Source organism: Carassius gibelio, chromosome B6, assembly GCF_023724105.1.
Source record: "Carassius gibelio isolate Cgi1373 ecotype wild population from Czech Republic chromosome B6, carGib1.2-hapl.c, whole genome shotgun sequence".
In the NCBI taxonomy this organism is placed as follows: Eukaryota; Metazoa; Chordata; class Actinopteri; order Cypriniformes; family Cyprinidae; genus Carassius; species Carassius gibelio.
In genome coordinates this window covers 16,891,546-16,911,908 of record NC_068401.1, presented here as the reverse complement: position 1 = coordinate 16,911,908, position 20,363 = coordinate 16,891,546, and the positions used below count along the sequence as shown (strand labels likewise).

Here is a 20,363-nt window from a genome sequence, read left to right as displayed (position 1 = left end):
GGGTCCAGATTTATTAACATAATGTTAATAGTTATGTTTAAATTTTTACTTTTACTGTTCCTTTTTCTTTTTTTTTCCCATTTTTTTTCTTTTCTTTTCTTTTTTTCTTTTCTTTTCTTTTTTCTTTTCTTTTTTTTTTTTTTTTTGAAGAAGAAGACGAAGAAGAAGAAACAATCATTAAGCAATAAACTTGAAGGTACACCGACGATACAAAAATGTTGCTGTTGTTGTTGATGATGATGATGATGATGATGGCCACAAGATGTCGTCAAAGAGTCAGGAATAGCAGTGTAACTGCTGCCGCTGCATAAGGATGCCTAGTTATCCACAGCCGTCGCTATTTTCCTCAGCAACGAGAACCGCTGGATCCGCTGCATTATTTGAGCGAGCTCTCTTGCTTTCCCTGTCTCAACTAAGTCAGAATATTGGTATAAGATTAGGCTTCAGTGGAGTGCGATGGATGAAAAGCGCAGAGCATCCTGTCAGTATGGATCCCTGGAGTGCACGAAGTGGAAAACAGATGTGGACCAAACAGGTATCCCTACACCTCTCTGTATCAAAACCTGTCAAAACGTATTGGTGAAAGGTATAGTAGACTATCACACACTTGCATTCTCTTCTTCACTGGGGTTTGTGCAGACTGAACGCCTCAGGTAGAACTTCTGCTGTTGTAAAGAATGAGATCAGGTTTAAAATTGTTATGCTGACATCTGAAAACAGCTCATAAGAGTCTCATAGTTAAGCCATTAATAACTTAAATGATCTACATGGAGATATACTTTGCGTAGACTGCATGCCGTCGTGACTTTGAAATGGAAAGGAGATCCAGGAACATGCCTTTTCTAGAGCTCTTGTGGAGTTTACAGTGTCATACTGGCTTTATTACATTTGTTTAAATACTCTCGCAGCACAGCACCTTCTGCTGCTTTCAGAAGATCAGTTACTGAACATTAATAATAAAGTTTTGCGAAATAAACTTATGGGGATCATCCGGTTAAGCAACTGTGGTCCGTTCAAATCAATTCCAGGGCTTCATTATCAACTGTATAATTAAAAATAATGTAGCTGTATAATTGATAATAATATATTTAATTTTTTAATAGAATAACTCTGTAAAAACTGCTACAATAAAAACATAAATTTGTTAACTGTTAGTTATCTTACAACATGGTGAAAAAATAAAAAAGTAAAAGGTAATTTTGCTGTAAAACGTTGTCAAATGTAGGGTTTTTGGAAGTAAGAACTATGAATTCTCATGTTGCTTATGGTGAAGAAGAATTGAAACGTCATTTGTTGAACTACCTGTGTGACACATCACAAATTTTATTTAAATTTTTTATTTTATTTTTATTCTTTTATTGTTTTTATTACATGTCTACCTAAGAAATTTATTTTTCAGAACAGTTCTTATGTGCACTGTACCACATTAATTCTACTGCTTTCTCACTCAGTCGAGCATATTTGAATGATTTTCCTTTATGAATGCCTAACCTGACGTAAAAAGTCTCAATGCTTCAGTGGAGTTGCTAACTTGCACATGAAGGAACAACTTGCCTCTTGGCACTGATTTTTGAATAGCTCTGTTCGTAAGAATATTTGATTTAAATGTTCTAGTGACATCTTAGATCAGTACCGGTCCTGAAGACACCTATTGATGGTTTGGATACAAAGAGGCTTGTGGCCCAAATAAGAAAGGGGAAAAGGTCAAATTCATAAATCTAACATCAGAGAGGAAGACATTTTTAGCATGTTGTTCCCATTTCTGTATTTTAGATCATTTAGAAATCCCAAAAAGGTTAAGTTAACTGTTAAAAAGGTCTACAGAATAAGAGTTTAGATTAAACCCTCCTGCTGCAATAGGAAAAAATTGTGGTCAAGCAACTAGTGTTGTTATTATTAACTAAAAATGAAATAAAAAATAAATTTAATAGTTAAATAGATATATAAAACAACTAATAAAATTGATAAAAAAAATTACAAAATTACTTAAACTGTATATAAAAATATAAGCTAAATAAAAATATTAATAAATACTAAAATAACTATATATATATATATATATATATATATATATATATATATATATATATATATATACACACACACACACACACACACACACACACACAAATATTGGTTGATTAATTAGTCAATACATTGGTGTGTTACTAAATAACAAATGAAGACGCTATATTGTTTGAAGAAATATATTATTGACAAAACAAGGCTTTGTTTCAATTTAAACCTTTTTTTCTGAATATTGTAATTTTCCCCATCTCATGAACTGAGTGGCCACCCAGCCGAGTAAAACTGACAGAAAGTATTAGCCTCAGCCTAGCATTACGGTTACCATGCCACTCATGAGAAAGAGACAGTTCACAGTGCCACTGGAGACATCAGCAGTGACATAACCAATTGTAGGATCAGGGGAAGAATTATGCTAGGCCTCCTAAAGGTGCATCTTGAAATGTATCTCATCTTTTCAGAAATTCAGTAGACATTCATTAAATGTTATATTTTGTTATAGAATGAAATCTGAGCTATATTCTGAGCTTTGTGGTCGTGATCAGTGTGGCTTCAGTCCAGATCTTCTTTTTTTCTGTGTTTTCAGAGGCAGATGTGGTCTCAATGGCAGACTCTACTATCACAGTGGGAGACATAGAAGGGGAACTCTGTAAGATTGAACGGATCAGAGATATTTTGATCAGGAGGGAATCTGAGCTCAGATACATGTGAGTAAACTGGTTTTTACATGTACATATTTATGATATATACCGGTGGTGTTCTGAAATAAAGAGGCAAAGTCCTCAATTATTATTTTATTTTTATTTTTATTTTATTTTTTCAAATTTAAATTTGTGTCCCAGTCATATTTTCTTGGTTAAACAAACATTACTTAGACTATCAGAGGGGAAAAAAACTATTATATTTTATATTTTTACTTTAACAGCGCAATCAATATTCTATTTCTTAATGCCAAGTATTAATCTAATCAAGTTAGTGTTTTTAATCATTTTACATTTATTCCAAAATAATAAATCAAGGCAGTAACAATTTAAACAATATATTTTATTTGTGAACTTATGTTTGGCAAAGGTTTGGAGGGAGGACTCAAATGCTGAGTGAGTGTTAACTGATTTCTTAGACAAACTAGCTGACAAGACATGAGAAAGAGAGCAGGGGAGAAAACAAGCCAAACGATAGGCAGGGAAGGACTGGAAGACAGGCAGGCTGAGAGAATGACCACAGAGTCCAGTCCAGGATGGCAGTCAGCCAGTGAGCAGTGGAGGCAGGGCAGGAGGTAGCAGCGGTAGCCTGACAGTTTACACATGTAACCATACTCGGCCCGGCCAGAACGGGGCTACTAGCAGCAGATGGAACTACCAGGAGCATAGTGTGATGTCTCTCGAGTCGCAAACAGACGAACCTGAGCCTGGCCAAAAACTCTCCAAATCTGCTTCACCACCTCGGTGTAAAGATGCGATTCCCCGAACCTCGGTGTGCAAATCGGGGGGGAAAGGCAGGATCTGTCATCGAGGTGGCAGCTTAGTTAACAGAAAGTGCTCATCCACCTTACTTTTCTGGGGTTCAGACTTTTTCTCTGCAGGTCAATCGATGTTTACCTTAGCCACAGCACAAGTTACCACCTCCAAAAGCTCCTCATACTGGGGGGACTAGGGGGGTGAATCCTCATCGATGCCCATCACTTCAACTTCCTCAGAGGAAGACAGAATGGCAAAACGCTAATGCCGGCTTTGCCGTACATGCTTTTAAGCTTCCTGGTCTCTGACATCACCTGCCTATATAATCTTGCCCATCCATTGGACTCATTACAAATGTGATTCAGAACCAGTCAAGTAGAAGGCATTCCCAAAACGTTCCTCAATGCAGCTCGAGTTCCTGAAGAGGAAATAAACAATAGACTACAAACAATTAGGCAAGGAAAACTCAGTATCACCAAGAATAGTAAGATAAACTAGCAACACTGAAACATAAGAATAATAAACTGGAAAAACAAGAAGGAAAAGGAGAATATAAAGGATCCATGATCATGTGGAGCAGGTGACAACACTCAGACAAAACAAAGACTCAAGAAGGACTAAACAAGAGGGCATGGTAATGGGTTACAAGGAGACAGGGCAAGAAGTGCACATCTCAAACACAAACAAAGACAAAGTCATGTGCTCACTCTCAAACAAGGAAACATGAAACAAGGACAACACTGACCAGACTGTGAGGGCAGGATTCTGACAGTACCTTCCACACAATGGACACCTCCAGGCATCCACATTGTGCAAAGAAGTCCAAGCAGGTACCAAACAAAGACAGGGGTGACTTAAAGTCCTAGAATAGCCAGTAAACACCGGGGGTGGGACAGGGAGGGTGGAAAATCCATAGGAATGGCTAGGGGCTGACCAAGGAGGTTCTGGCCTTGCAGAACCGTAACTGGGAAATACAGAGGGTGGGAAGGGAGGGATGGGAGCTTGATTGGTATTATTCTTGGTAACAGGAACTGGTCTGACAGGTCTGGACTTCCAACTGGGCTTCGTGACAGGGGCAGAATCATGGACAGAAATCAGTGACAGAACTGACAGGGAAGAGGCATGCCTTGGGAGCTGGTTCTGGGACAGATTCTGGGTTGTCCTTAAGGGTAAAATGATCAAACCTTGACATTGACTTGGAAGGTTTCTTAGCGGCAGGAGCCAACAATAGGCTGGGCTCTGGGGAAAAAGCAGACACTGGGGTGGACTCAGGGGCTGGTGCCAGCACTGGGGTGGACTCAGGGGCTGGCTCGGGGACTGCTCTCTCTAGAGTGGGCTTGGGAACAACCCAAGAGGCTATAGAGGCCTTGGGGATTGCTCTCTCAGGAGCGGGCTTTGGGACTGCTCTCTCTGGAGCGGGAGCGAGTTCTTGAGCAGTTCTCTCCACAGCGAGCTCAGGTACCGCTCTATCTGAAGCGGATGTAGAAACAACCTCCTCCATAGCGGACTCTGGAGGCTACTGTACTTAGAGCTTTTAATGAGCTGTTTGGGAACAGCCTCCATGGCTGTGACTGAGAGAGCGGGGTGCTCGGAGGTGGCCTTCATAGCAATAATAGGCTGAATGAGAGCCTTATTCAAAACGTTGAGAGCAGGCCGCTCAGGAACAGCCTCTGGGGGCACAACAGGAGAAGCAGGAATCTAAGATATGACCTCCTTGAACATAAAAGGTTGAATGAAAGCTGCTGGAATGGCCTTCATGGCTAACACAGTGAGACTGGGTTGTTTAGTACTGGCCTCTGTGGACATGACTTGACTAACAGGAACATCTGTTGTCTTCACATGACTTGCAGGAACAGCATCTGGAGAGTCAACTGGGGAAGCAAGAAGCTTGGAAATGGCCTGTGAGGCTGGAACAGGCTAAATTAATGCTTCTGCCTCATCCTCCGTGGCCAAGAAAGGAGAAGCTGCCAGCTTAGGTATCGCCTCTGTGGACAACATAGGATTAATAAGCATGGCTTCAGTGGACATAACAGGATGGCCATTAGACTGCACGGCACTGTCCATTTTTTCTACTTCTCCAATATATTGAGGTTGCGTGCTTGACCACATCTATAGTATCTGTAGTTAACTCGGCCAATGCAGGCAGACAGGCAGTTATCTTAGTGACTTGAGCGGAGACAGGAACTGGCCCAGCAGATTGTGACAGGAATAGAAAAAAACTGGAGCAGGCTTGACTAGCTCCAGAGTGACTGGAGCGGGTTTAACTGGTTCAAGAATGACTGGATCAGGCTTGACTAGCTCTGAAGTGACTGAAGCTGTCTTGACTGGACCTGAAGTGACTGGAACAGATTTTACTGACTCTGGAGTGGACTTGACTGATTGAGTCAAGAATGACTGGATCACTGGCTCTGGAGTGACTGGAACAGGCTTGACTGCCTCTGAAGAGACTAAAGTAGGCTTGGCTGGATTTGGAATAGAATATGAATAGAAATGTCTCTTGACTATCTCTGGGAAAGCTGTGGTTGATTCAACTGACTCAGAAATAACTGGGACCGGCTTAGGTGGTGGCTTAGGTGGTGGAAGCATTCCCCACTGGATGCGATGACCAATATACCTAGAGAAGTCCCAGAAATTCAAAATCTTGAGGTTATCCATCTCCCACTTAGGTACAGGATTTTCCAAGCAGGTATTGAAAATATATAATCATAATCAAGCCCCCTTGACATCTTTCAGAAAAACTGGGTAAATGTACATATATCCCACCCCTTTTGGAGAAGGTTAGCCAGACCTTGATGGCGAGCCAGTCTCTCCCGGGAATTAGCAGGTGGCAGAATCTTGATACTCATACTGCTCAGTCCAATGTTGGCCAGTTCGTTCGGTCAAGGGTCTGGAGGGAGGACTCAAATGAAGACTGAGTGTTAACAGGTTTATTAGACAAACTAGTGGATAAGACAAGGGAAGGTGAGGAGGAGAGAGAACACAAGAGAGAGACTGGCAAAAAAAATATGGAAAGGGAGAACAATATAAAGGAGCTGAGAACATGAGGAACAGGTAAGAACACACATAAAAACAAGGACTAAGCAAGGAGAGAATGTGAGAGACAGGTGACAACACTCAGACAAACAAGAGCTAAACATAGGAGTGTGGTAATGGGTAACAAGGAGGCAGGACAAGAGGAGCACATTGCAAACACAAAGACAAAAACATGTGCTCAGACACAACACAAACAAGGAAACATGAAACAAAGACAACACTGACAAGACTGTGAGGGCAGGATCCTGACAATGTTCAGCTATTCTTTTTAATAGTTAACTTTTAACTCATTTAGAATTTTCTGATCAGTAGTCATCAAAGCTTGTTAAATATTGGTCACAGACCACAGACCACAGACATGAAGATTTACTTTAAACTTCACCAAGCTAATTACTCAATAAAAACTCAGATCATGTTTTATGCTATTTTAAGTATTATATTTACACCACTGTTATATTTAGTGAGTTGTTTACTTCCTTTTTTAATTAGTCTTCACATTAAAAAATTATATAGTTCATTCAGACTGATTCACAAACAGAGTCAGGATTAATCACATGAACCAATTACAGCGAATTTAACTAGTCATATCCAATCATATTGTGATACAGGCATTGGCTCCTTTCATGTAAATTTCCTCTCATGAAAAATACATGTAAACTCACCACATGCTTTAGGAGGTCACTCAGACCCCATGTCTGTTAAAATTCACTAGGCTAAGGGGAGGCAAGTGAGACATAGACTCCTGCTGTAACTTTACCTGCTGGTGTCACTGTTGTACAGTGTTTCTTTAGAAAGATGAGTGATTACTACACTTTTTAATGCTATATTTGGTAATATTGGCTTTTATGCCAATTTTATTGGTAATACTGGTTTTATTTTTTTACAAAAAAAAATTCTCATCCAATATTTTGTGGAGGTGTAAGCCCTATCTCCCAGGTCCTCACCGCCACACCTCATTCTTGTTCCAAGTGGGTCTCCGGCATGGGAGGCAGATGCACTAACAAGGAGGCTTAATGATTGCAGATCAGGGGAGTGAGGTTTACCTGCACAGCACCTACTCGGTGGCTCTGTTACACTCACCATAAACCTATGTACCAATGTAACCCCCCTCTCCTGGGTCCTCACCTCCACACCTCATCCTTGTTCTGATTGGGTCTCGAACCAAGGTCTTTGGCATGGGAGGCAGACGCACTAACAAGGAGGCTAAATGATGGCATCCACTAGTGTCAGTTGCTAGTCGTGTGTCCCTTGAGATCCTACTCGCTGACCTCCATTACAGAGGCACTGCCTCCATTGCCTCTTTGGTGGAAATGCCCCTGATATATACTATGGACCCTACATTTCTGTGACTGACAACTAGTAAAAGTGTCCTGTCATCCTGTGGATTGACAAGTTGTTTTAAGAATGGATGGATGGATGCAGTCCCCTGGTTGACATCTACTGAACTACAGCTTTGTGCAAAACTTGGTGATCCATGTTACTTTATGTATCATGATTTAAAGGAACACTCCGACTTTTTGGGACTTTAGCTTATTCACAGTATCCCCCAGAGTTAGATAAGTCCATAGAAACCTTTTTCATTTCTGTGCGTTCTGTAAGTGTTATTTGACGCACCCACCGCTAGCCTAGCTTAGCACAAAGACTGGATGTAAATGGATACTGTTAGCATAGTAATCCCAATAAGTGACAAAATAATGCAAACATTTTCTTATTTACATGTTGTGATCTGTATAGTCACAGCGTGAACAAATAACAAGCCTATATGAGACAGAGCCCATTTTTAATTGTATAAATACTGGGAACTATATTCTCACTAGGCGTAGGGGCACAGCTTACGTTACTTGGGCGTAGTGATTAGCGCAGCACCCGAGACGCGCAGTGGTGAGGATCAGAGAGTTCGCTCAGAGTTGGAGTAATAGAGTCAGCAATCACTAGATAGTAAATTTATATTTTACAATCATGGGTGTTCGCTGTATTGTAAAGAGCTGCGACAATAAACAGGGGAGACCAGGTAATACTATGATGTTTCATAGAATTCCAACCAAAAACGCTGACCTGATGTATCGATGGCTACTTGTTCTGGGTGCAGTTCCAAACACACCTGTAAACACCATCACAAAGTATTTCGTTTGCTCTGAACATTTTACTGTAGACGACTATTTTGAAAAAATGCAAGTTGCCACATGGACCATGAAACGCGTGCTAAAGGATACAGCCATCCCATCGATAATAAAGACAGGACAAATTGGATCACCTGTTGCTGCGGTAAGTGTTCCGTTATGTTTTGAGATGACTAACAGTAGCCATACTGTAACAGTGCCATGCTAATGTAATTTAACCTTAGTAGTGACACTATTACGTGAATAGGGGCTCCGTGTATCCCCTTTATTTTTATTATTGTGTTGTCATGAACACACTGCTCATGATCATTATAACAAAATCACTTACTTGGTGGACAGCTGACCATTAGGTCCACTCGGCATTTTCCAGTTGATCTTGTCACAATGGGGGAAAAAAAGGACAACTGCCGGGTGTATTAGGGCAGAGAAATCTTCCGTGGTAGTGACGCAAATATTTTGATTGTCATCAAGCCTTGACATTGATGGCAAAACCCGGTCCCATTCATTACAACAAAGGCATTCGGTTTCTGTCGGCATAGGTTGGCATGTTCCACATTTACAGCACCAGTCTGTGTTCGTTCTGATTCTCCCTTCGACACATCTTCCAAAGTTTGTAACTCCTCATCTGTGTATTCTGGCTCAAAACTATATGGTTCTGGATCCTGGTTTGATACACAGTAAAATTCCTCTGAGTCTGACAATTCCTCAAAGTCAGCCATGATCACGAGTCATGTCTAGCTAGTTAGTCACGTTTGTTTGTTTATGGAACCATAAACAGCGCGTCTCGTGTGCTGCGCTAATCACTCCGCCCAAGTAGCCACTCCGCCCAAGTAACTTTAGCTGTGCTCCTACGCCTAGTGAGAATATAGTTCCCAGTATTTATATGATTAAAAATGGGCTCTGTCTCATATAGACTTGTTATTTGTACACGCTGTGACTATACAGATCACAACATGTAAATAGGAAAATGTTTGCATTATTTTGCACTTATTGGGATTACTATGCTACCATTATCCATTTACATCCAGTCTTTGTATTAAGCTAGGCTAGCGGTGGGTGCGTATAACACTTACAGAACGCACAGAAATGAAAAAGGTATGTATGGACTTATCTAACTCTGGGTGATACAGTGAATAAGCTAAAGTCCCCAAAAGTCGGAGTGTTCCTTTAAGAATGTTTCAAAGAGAATCTTCAATGGGTGCAATGAAATCTGTCCTATTTTTTTTATTTTTTTTTTGAAACCTGAATAGCATATTTGAACAACCTGGTCTCATAAAAATAAGTACCTCTGTGTACTTTTTGTGCAACACTGTTTTTACGTACCTTACTGCATATTTTGCCGCAGTTTCAAAGAGAAATGTCCACTGAGTCCACTGAGAAAATTATGCTTTATTAATTGAAACTGTAAATTTGTATGAAAATGAATAAAATGTGTAAGAGTTTTAATGCCTCTAGTGTTTATTTATTCTGGAAACTGCAGTGATAAGTACTTTTGGGTACGTATTTCACGTCTCGCTAAAATGTTCCCCCAGCTACATTTATGCCATGTGACCAGTGTAACAGAAATGAGTCAAACCAGACAAATTAAAGAGTCTATCAAAGCGATGTTTGAAACACGGAGCCAAATTCCTCAGGAAGTCATAAATCAGTTCTAGTGCCACAAGAACCAAGCAAGATGACCAACCAACTTGTTCACACAACAGCTTTCAACACAACACCACTAGAACAATTATTGAAAATTTCAATTTGAAGAAGAGAAATTTGGTGTCAAATGTGTTGTTCGTAATGGAAATGCAACGCTGGACATCACATGTAAGCCCATGAGATCGAGTTAAACACTTCCATTGACTTCCCCCCACCTAGCAGAACCAGACTGAAATTCCTAAGGGGGGGAAAGGGGCTTTGAACCTCTTCACAGAACATCCCTATGTCAGAGAGTGACAAAGAAACTTCTTTTTGTACATATATATATATGGACCAGAATGAACTCAAAAAGACTCATAAATGAATCAGTCCATCGCTTCACTCCATATTCATTTATGTGTAACCCACACATTTGACTATCATGTTATAATCACTTATTGTGTATGTTTTTTTTAATAACTATCACATCGCTTAACGATTCATAATTGTGTTTGGTATGTGTGTGATCGAATCTGCTTGCTTGATATTGTCCTGAAAATCATTTATTTGTAAAATATATCATAACCTGGTAATAGGAATCATGTCAAAAATTAGACCCTGCAAGGCAGGAAAATTCGGACCACATGCTTGGTAAGATAAACATATGATTTATGATACCCCCGAGCCAAGACAATATCTGATTGGTCAAGACAACATTTGAGGTGTGGCCAACAGGCCAGTTTAAATACTGAGGACACCATAAAATCTTTGCTTTTAGTCTCTGGCTTTTAGTCTCTAGCTGTGCTTCTGCTATCAGCCATGTCTGCTTGTAGTTTGCTTTTAGCTTTTAGCTTGTAGCTTTGCTACCTAGCTTTAGCTTCTCTAGCCATGCTGTTTAGTCATCACTGTTCTTTGAGCACGGTTCCAGCATGCTTCGACCTGCAAGCCTGCTGCTACTTAGCCACGATGAGAAGGAACACAACCTTGTCTCGTCAAACTTTATTTATTTTCTTTTCCGTTTGAGAGTTTCGTGTTCTGAGTTAAGTTTTGTAACGTCGAGTCTCCGACACCTGACCTCGGGTGCCGTTTATGTGTTAGATTAGTTTATATGTCTTAGATTTATCTAATAAAACCTTATTCATATTGAAAAGAGATGTATCTTGTGTTTTGTGCTTACAAGTTAATGTCTTAAACTGCCGATCTTGTTACTGTGCTAATTGATAGTGTTTCACTATACTTTGGATATTAATATCCAGCGCAGATTTGATGTTAAACGGCCCGTTCACTGAATCGCAGGGCGTCTCAGTGATAAGCCGTGAAACAGTGATTCTGTTCAAATTCCCTTTAAAATCTTAAATGATTCCCTTTGAGCTAAATTGACCTGTTTCCGTTACACCAGGAAGTATTTTAAATGCATGTGTCTAAATGTCTAAATGGCCAAGACCACACTGTATTTATATGGATTACACAACTCTGTAATTTTATTTTGAATACAGTACTTCATTGTGATTGGCCAGTCTCAGCATTCTGTGGTCAAATATCTTTGTACAATGACTGCAGAGGCAGTATGTACTGCACAGCAACCCAATGACTTTATTAGTATTGAAATAGTATGTGTTGAATCTTGTGATCGCCATCTTTAGCAGTTCTTCAAGTCGATCGCACCTAATAATAACGCGACTAGATGAGACATAACGTTATAACATTTTGTTTCATCCCATTTTGGTCAACGAAAACGAAGAGACATTTTATCATAGTTTTTATTTTGTAAAACACATTTAGTCTCATTTTTATTGTTCAACAATATTGCATTATACATTTAATTATAGTCATTGTTATATGACCAGCATTTTCGTCACGTGATTTTTTTCGTCAAGGTTTGTTGGACGATGTGTAGTCATAATTTTAATTGACGAAAGCAACAGTACGCAGTCACTACAGTCTCTTTCTTTGCATGTGATATAATAAGTTAAACTCAGATCAATTATTCACAGTCCATTTTCTGTGATTATTTAGCAATAACAACCTACTGACTTTAAATTAACCCTTACATATTAATATTTATGTTTTGGTTTTGTTCTATATTGTTCAAAGTGTATCCATGTCATTAATGTTTTTAGGTTAACAGAAACATTTTCTTTCATTACATTTTCAGATTCCAGATAAACACACTACATGAACAGTAAACTTCTATATTAATGTAATAACCAATTTTGTCAATTATAATTGATAGTCAACAGCCAAACCCACAAGCCTTGAGCAGTTCATAAAGTTGATATGAGATCCTTCTCACCATCACATCGGCAGTCATCTGTCCTTCCTGCTCCCATTACCAAGAGCTACAATCAGCCAGCTGCCCCTCGTTAAGATGTTAATGCTTTGCTTTTGATGCTGCCAGGGTATCTAATGCATGGATATTGGTTTCCCCTCACAATCGTTTGGGGAAGAGATTTGACTATCACAAAATCAGTGGGGCATTTATTCCCAATTGTTTGATTGGTGCTCAGCCTCCACAATCTGTCTCAACTGAACCGAAGCGATACTGAGCTAAATCCAGCTTCCAGCTTCATCATTAAACTGCATATATGGTTTAAAATTCAGAGACTGGATGCACTCTAAATACTACTCTCTGACACGAGCAGCATGCAAAAATGGTAACATCTTAATTAGTAAAGTAAAAAATAAGAATTTATACAACAAAAGCTAAATTGCTGTAGGGTAACATAACTTGGACCATGAGTACATTATAACATGTTTTTGTTTGCATATACATTGAAATATTGAATACATTGCAAACATATTGATGGCATCTTTGCTTGACTTTAGAAAGAAAAAAAGACAAAATATCACATATATATATATATATATATATATATATATATATATATATATATATATATATAACATTTTATTTATCTTACATTAAATTCATTGTCGTATAAAAATATCTATTTGCATTTAAAATTGTCACTATGTTGTGGCTATCTATAACATAGACTTATCTATAATGGAAAAAAAAATGATGTTGTTATTATTAAATACACTTCTCTGACTTTTTAAGATCTGATTTTGTATTGATTAGAGAATTGGTTAAATTTAAAGTGGGGTTAGGGACTCAGAGGAGTCAGTTGTGTAAACTACAAACAAATACCTACAAATATTAATAAGATCAGGATGCATGAGCAATGTTCAGACTCTCATTGTCACTGCAATATACATTGGGAATACTTTGCATAATATGCAAATGTTCTGTATGCATGAGTGACCAACTGCAGCTGCCAAAATGAGCAGTAAACAACAGATCTTACAGCATGGAATACTATATCCCAAAATGCAATGTTTTCAACCAAGATTTTAGAACAAAATGTAAACTGGATGCTTTCATTACATTTTATTTTAACACCATGAGGTCATGTGACAACAGTGTAGAAAATGACTGTTTGAGATGGTTACAGTAGGTTAAAGCTTACTGTTTTAATTACTAGAATTTGACAGTATACAATGTCCAGTCTGCCGTATTCAGCAAGTTTTAGCTGGTATTCCATTCCAAACATTGCAAAGTAAATACTGAGTCACAGTGTGAAGCTTTTTATATGCTCAAAAAGTTATTTTTATTGACTTAAAATACTGCTTTTATTTTAAAGCTAGTTTTTTTTGGTGTAACATATTTAAGTTGGTTCAGTAATGTTGCTCATGAAGCAGATTTTTTTTTTGCAGTAAAGACTGTAAATGCTTCTGCATGCTTTATTTGTCTGTTCTTTTGTTTTGCAGGATGGATGATATCCAGTTATGTAAAGAAATTACAAGACTGAAAAAAGAGCTTCAGAAGCTTTTGTCTATCCCAGGTGAGATCTGGGAAAGCCTTTGGAATAAATTACAGTAAAAAAAATATTTTTTAACACTTAAAGTTCATTTTGTTTGTTTTTTAACAGTAGCCTACAGCTGCAAAAGTTCCTTCTACTATAACTTTACTGATGTTACTGATAATATTATTCAATTGCTTTTGCAGTTTTCTAAAAGTAGCACAGCATGCAAAAGCAAATATATTCCAAACTTGTTTTCTAGAATTTTTTTTTCTGTTAGCGTATAAGTGGCCTTGTCTTAGTAAGCATGACAATGAAAGCTTTTGATTGGTAAAAAATAAAAATCCATTTTCAGATAATGACAAGTCTAATGAAGACAAACAGAAGGAGGAAGAGCTTCTGAAACAGATTCATAAATTAGTGGAAGCCAGAGACTTCTTAGTAGATGACGTGGAGTTTGAGCGTCTCAGGTAAGCCGATTGTAGCATGCTGGGAAATGACGAAGGCTTATACACTATTTATTTGCACCCTTTATTAAATCTCTGACTGAGCTCAATACTGGGGCAGACAGAATTTGGTCTAAGGCCTGAGGAAAAAAACATTACTCACTCTCTAAGTACAGAAGTAATAGGATTTTATTTGTAATAAAGCCATGCTGCCACATCCTGTCTCAGCAATTTCAAACACTGAATGCAGGAAAAGTCTGCTCAGTGCTTGTGGCCAGTGTAGGTCCATTTCCAGCCAGTTGTCGAAGGCTGGAATGGGAGTCATGTAACATGTTGCAAACCATTCACCTCCACTGAGCAGAAGGCTTTTGTAAAGCCAGCAGAATACCATGAACAAACAAAGAAAGATAAATTTATGATACATGAATTCACATTATATTTTCAGATTATATTTCCCAGCAATAACATGAAAACCTTGAGCTAACTGAGGAACATGAAGGCCATGCATAAATAGTAATTTATACAGTCAGTTTTCCCATGATGCATTGCTTTATATCACCATAGTTACTTCTGCTGTACAGGGAACGGGAGGAGGACAAAGAGATGGCTGAATTTCTTAAGTCCAAACTACCAAAATGCTCTCAAACCAAGGGTAAGTCATTATTTTATGGTTGGCCATGCATTAAAATATGAAACTTCTTTATTGCATAGGGTGTCTAGAATACAAATAATGTGGGATATTTTGTAAACATTAGTCACTAGCTATGTTTCAAATGGTTTAGCCTCACACACAGCCCTAACCAACTATAAAAGCTGTACAGTAATACATTTCATGATTTTTTCGCTCAGAATTTTGACCCAATTTACAGTCTGGACAAACTGACATAAATTCCCCAAAATTTAGAGCTAGTCTGCAGATTTGAGTAGACAAATGTAATAGACAATTGCACAGTGTGTGATGGTCACAGTCACATATTTTTTTAGCTTCAGAATATGTCCAGTCATGGTCAATCAAAAATGTTTCACATTTTCAGAACACATAGGGCCCTATAATAAATACACCCTGCCCAATGCGACGCATGCAGCGCAAGTGTGTTTGCTTGTTTTAGTCTGGCACATTCGCATTTTCCCGTCCAGTGCCACGTCATTTAATTAGCAAATGCATTTGTGCCCATTTGTGCGCCCATGGGTGTGCTGGTCTAAAAAACAGGTGTGTTCAGGCATATTGCTGGCACAATGCTATTTTAAGGAGCTGAAAATAGACTGCGCCACAGTCCAACTCAAACCTGGTCTAAGGTCTGGCGCAATGTTTTTTATTTTTTATTTAAAGAGCATGTTAGTGTAGACGGGTCCGCAACATGCGTACACGCTGCTTATTAAACACAAGGATGCACAGCAGCACACAAACATGCCAAATATTAGAAATTAAAGGATGGCAATGCATAAGAATTTTTTGTAAGCTAATTATATATATATATATATATATATATATATATATATATATATATATAAATGCCTACATGTCATAATGGATAGTCATTGCATGTATCTGAATTAGGTTATCTATTTGCTCACACACGAGCAGCTCCGTTTCATCTCGGAGACGCATTCTGTCTTTGCGCTTGCCAAATTGTGCCGTATAAATATCAAATCCGCCATGGCACGAGTGCAACTGGCTCTTAAAGGGAATGGAAGATGAGACTCTGATTGGTTTATTGCATGTTACGCCCTAAAAACATCCATTACTCATTAAAAGAATAGGGACAACCCATTTTGACCATGCGCCCGGGCGCGCCAACCATTTTTCCATCGTTAAAATAGCAAAAGTGGATTTGGACACACCCTGAGTGCACCTGCCCCATGCGCTTTACACCTTGCGTTTAGATCATTAAAATAGGGCCCATATTGTTTTCATTTGTCACACATCTCCTGGCAGCATCTCCTAGCAGACTTAAAAGTCAAGAAATTTCATTTTAAGATATGCCCAGTTTCAACTAACCCTACCATACAGTATATATATATATATATATATATATATATATATATATATATATATATATATATATATATATATATATATGTATATACTCCTAACACTTATCTTTGAATTTTAAAATGTCCCGCGGATAAAAATGCTTTTAAAAAGAAAACCAACCACTTCAGGTTAACTTTGCACAGTGACAATCTCTGCAGACTAATTTAAATATTGCATGGGAAAGACAGATCCTATTGGTTATCCAGACAGGAAAGTCAGTTGATGTTGCCAAGTGTAAACGCGTTGTGTTCTTATTGACTGGTGATCCAATCTGCTTGATCGGTGTAAATGCAGCCTTGGTGTATAAAAAAACTCTGTCTATGAAACTCTTCTATGTAGGTGTTGCTCGCAGTGGGAGAAGGCCGCCCAGAGCCCAGCAGACTACCCCCTTTGTAACCAAGACAGGCCTCACTTTGCTGAAAGAGTGCTGTGGATTCACCTGCTCTATAATGTAAAAGACAAACTTTCGGCAGTGACTGCAGGAACACAATGCAATTCTGGAGCCTTGGATGAGGATGACCTTTTAATGACACCAGGAGACTCAAAGAATACGATGCGAACCAAAACTAAAGGTTTCTGAAAGACAAAGCTATGAAGTTGTCTGTTGAGGAATAGCAGTTTAAGAAAACTCTTATATTGTTTAACATTCTTTAATATGTTTCCACACCCATTTGCTCGCTTTCTACCTAATTCTCATTTTTCTTTGAAAAATCCAGTTTCAGCCCAGCTGGCTTGCTGTCATTCCCTGCCCTTATCTTTTCCCTCTTGAGACATTGCTACAGCACTGCAGTACCTGTGACTTCATCATCCATAAATGCTCAAGTTTCAGTAGAGGTTCCATTCAGATTGCTGTTTCTTAGCCAAGCCAGGCTCATTGGAAAAATGTGCCTGTGGCAAGATTTATGCTAAATAACATTATTTTGCTTCTTGCATTTTTTCACAACACATTGAAAGTCAAATGTTCCTGTGAGTGGCGCTAACTGGATGTTCAGTTTTATCTGTAACAGATTAACATAAATCTGGAGCAGGTTTATTATGTTCTTTTTTACACAAATGGGGCAGTTTGGAAATTAAATGTCGGTGAGTGAAATTAAAATTTTCAGTCATATGTACAAATAACATATAATCCATACTAATTTCTATAAACTCCATTTAACTGATATTGTCAACAAAAAGTAAATATGAGATAAAAACACTCACTGAAGGAACAATGCAATTTAATCTTCTTCTATAAGTCCTTGAGCTCATTTATTGTGAATGTGTTTCACAGGACTCATACCTGAGTGCTCCACATTGCAAATACAATACTGTACCAGGTGAGCTAATGAGCAAGTTTACTATGACAGAAAAGCCATACATGGAACTGATTGTATGATGCAAATGTCAAAATGTATTAGTTTACACAGTATTTTTCAAGGAACCCTGCACAAGACTTTATTAATCAATAACATGCCCCCTTAATCATAATTTTCATTAAAAGGAATAAAAGTTATCTGTGTTTTATTGCTTTACTGCTTTATATTTCTGCTGGAAACTGCAGTGCATTTTCCAATGAGCCTGGGTTGTGCTTAGTCCATGTACAGTGGCTAATGAAACATTTTCACCACTGGTTGAACAATTAAGCTAATTTAGTTCTTTTATTATGTTACAACAATTTCCATAATTGACAATATAACCGTTTTCTCAGCAAATATATTCACAGGAGCACATGCGCTTGCACAAAAAATGAATTAAATGAAGAACATTTCATTCGGGTGAACGTCATCTAATAGAACCACACACCAGGAGCCTCTCCTTTCCACAGCTGGAAATCCAGCATGTCTCACAGTGCCAAAGCACGTTGTTTATGTTCTCCGGTGAAGTGCTTTCAACAATGTCAAGGGCTCTTCTCTGTGGAGACAAGGCTCCATAGCAACCACAGCACACAGAACAATTCATCTTTAGTGGCTTTTTAGTAGCTAAATGTGTCATTAACCAGGAGTCAATTCAAACATTTATTAATCATATCTGTAGATGATAATGGAAGAGATCAATATGCCTTTATGGGCAGTTGAACCTAAAAATAATACTAAACATTTTGGATTTTGTTTGCATAAGTGCAGGACTCCACTAAAACTTATCAATAATTCAACTATTCAGCTTTGACCCTGAATGTAATTATGCATATTAGTTTATTCATTTTATGTTGCAAGATTAATTATGGTATTAAGCATTATGAGGTGCTGTGTTAAAGAGCCTTTTAATGAGTATGTTAGACTGCTGTGGCTCACGGCTCTCAGCAGTGAGCATTGTGAGTGGAAACCCCTGTTGACTGTAGTCTTAGTGATTATTTATCGCTAGTTAAAGGTCGTTCCCGTCACTCATAAGTTAATCACCTGACTGCAGTCTGTCTCTTCTGAGTGGACTGCTCACATCTGCTCATTAATCTGAAGGGTATATTTCTCAAACATGAAAATGCGCTGATTTTGTTTGCTGAACTTGAGAATTTCCATTTGCTTGTATCTTGTACTTTATAGTTTATATATGAAAACGATACAGTGTGCCATTGGCTTATTATTATACACTGAATTGTGAGATTTCTTCATGTCTTCTCTTCATATAAATTGCACCTGAAATCAACCCAATCTCATGGGGAATTATGTGATTTTAGAGGGGAAATATAACCTTTAACACAAAATTAGATTGTATAAAATCGTATGGATTCATACAAATGAAAAATCTGAAATGCCATGAAAGTGTATTGTTATCAGTATTTTTAGCTTTATTTAATTATTATTTTTATGCAATTATACTTTTATACAAAAATGTAATTCTATTTAATTCTTTTTTTTATGTTATTTTATTTTTTTATATTATTTTTATTATTGTGCCCTTGTGGTATTCCCCTTTTTTAATATTTATTTATTCAGTTTTTGTTTAATTTCATTTATTTAAAATAATAATAATAATTTAGTAGCCATGCCAACATTTAACATTTTCATTTAGATCAAGTTTATCTAAAAATATATATATATACTAGTTTTATTTTCGTTTTAGTTTTAGTTAACAGTATCAATGCAAACATTTCAGTTGTTTCATAAACAACAGATAACCATTTCCAGTGCAACTGTAACCCAAAGGGATTTTCCTTTAAATATCACCTGGAAAACATCTGGTGCCTTTAACAGCTGCTGACTAGATGTAAAACATAAAAGCCAGGTTTCTGTATGACTTGAATTACTAGAACACTGCAGCTACAATTAGAGAAGCTGTTTCCCCTGAGGTTGTCTCCTTTATGAAAGGATAAAACAGTCAGGTTACACTCTGATGAGTTCTTTCATATCGCTCTCATCTCTCTTTTGCTTTTTCTCTGGTTAGACACTGATGTAGTCCAGGTTCAGGAGTTATTTTTAGCACTGGGTTACATATCTTGCTGTGCTACACTCTCAAATTACCTTTGATGAAACTGGTGGAGCAAACTTGTGTAGCTGTTTAGTGTCTGTAGAAGCTACTGTATTGTCTCTTTATACAGGTGTTATACAGATATATATGGTGTCTTTATACAGTCTATTGATATGAAAGCCAACATGACTATGATTATCTCACAAACCCTGTGTCTCTGTTCATGGATAGTTTGTAGCTGTTTGTTGCCTTTTTCCTTCATGTTTTCCCAATTGATGCTCCTGTCTTGGACTTCTGGTCTTGCTTCTTCCCTTTCTCCATGTTTCTGTTCTTTAAACTACTAGCATTTGGATCTGCCTCACCTCGTCTATGTCCAAGCATAACAGATTATTTATAATGATACAGTGTTCATGTGATTTGCTAAATTACAATATAAATTG

The 20,363-nt window shown here is 37.9% G+C and overlaps 1 protein-coding gene across 1 annotated transcript; it reads left to right on the top strand.

Annotated features, from left to right (window-relative positions):
* The first annotated feature begins 208 nt into the window (after positions 1-208).
* pik3r6a (phosphoinositide-3-kinase, regulatory subunit 6a) lies at positions 209-19,347 on the top strand. Its single transcript, XM_052558434.1, has 6 exons — positions 209-535; positions 2,612-2,732; positions 14,030-14,103; positions 14,417-14,531; positions 15,089-15,159; positions 16,882-19,347. The coding sequence occupies exons 1-6, from the start codon at positions 457-459 to the stop codon at positions 16,995-16,997; spliced, it is 576 nt and encodes a 191-aa protein (XP_052414394.1). The 5' UTR covers positions 209-456; the 3' UTR covers positions 16,998-19,347.
* The last annotated feature ends 1,016 nt before the right edge of the window (positions 19,348-20,363 follow it).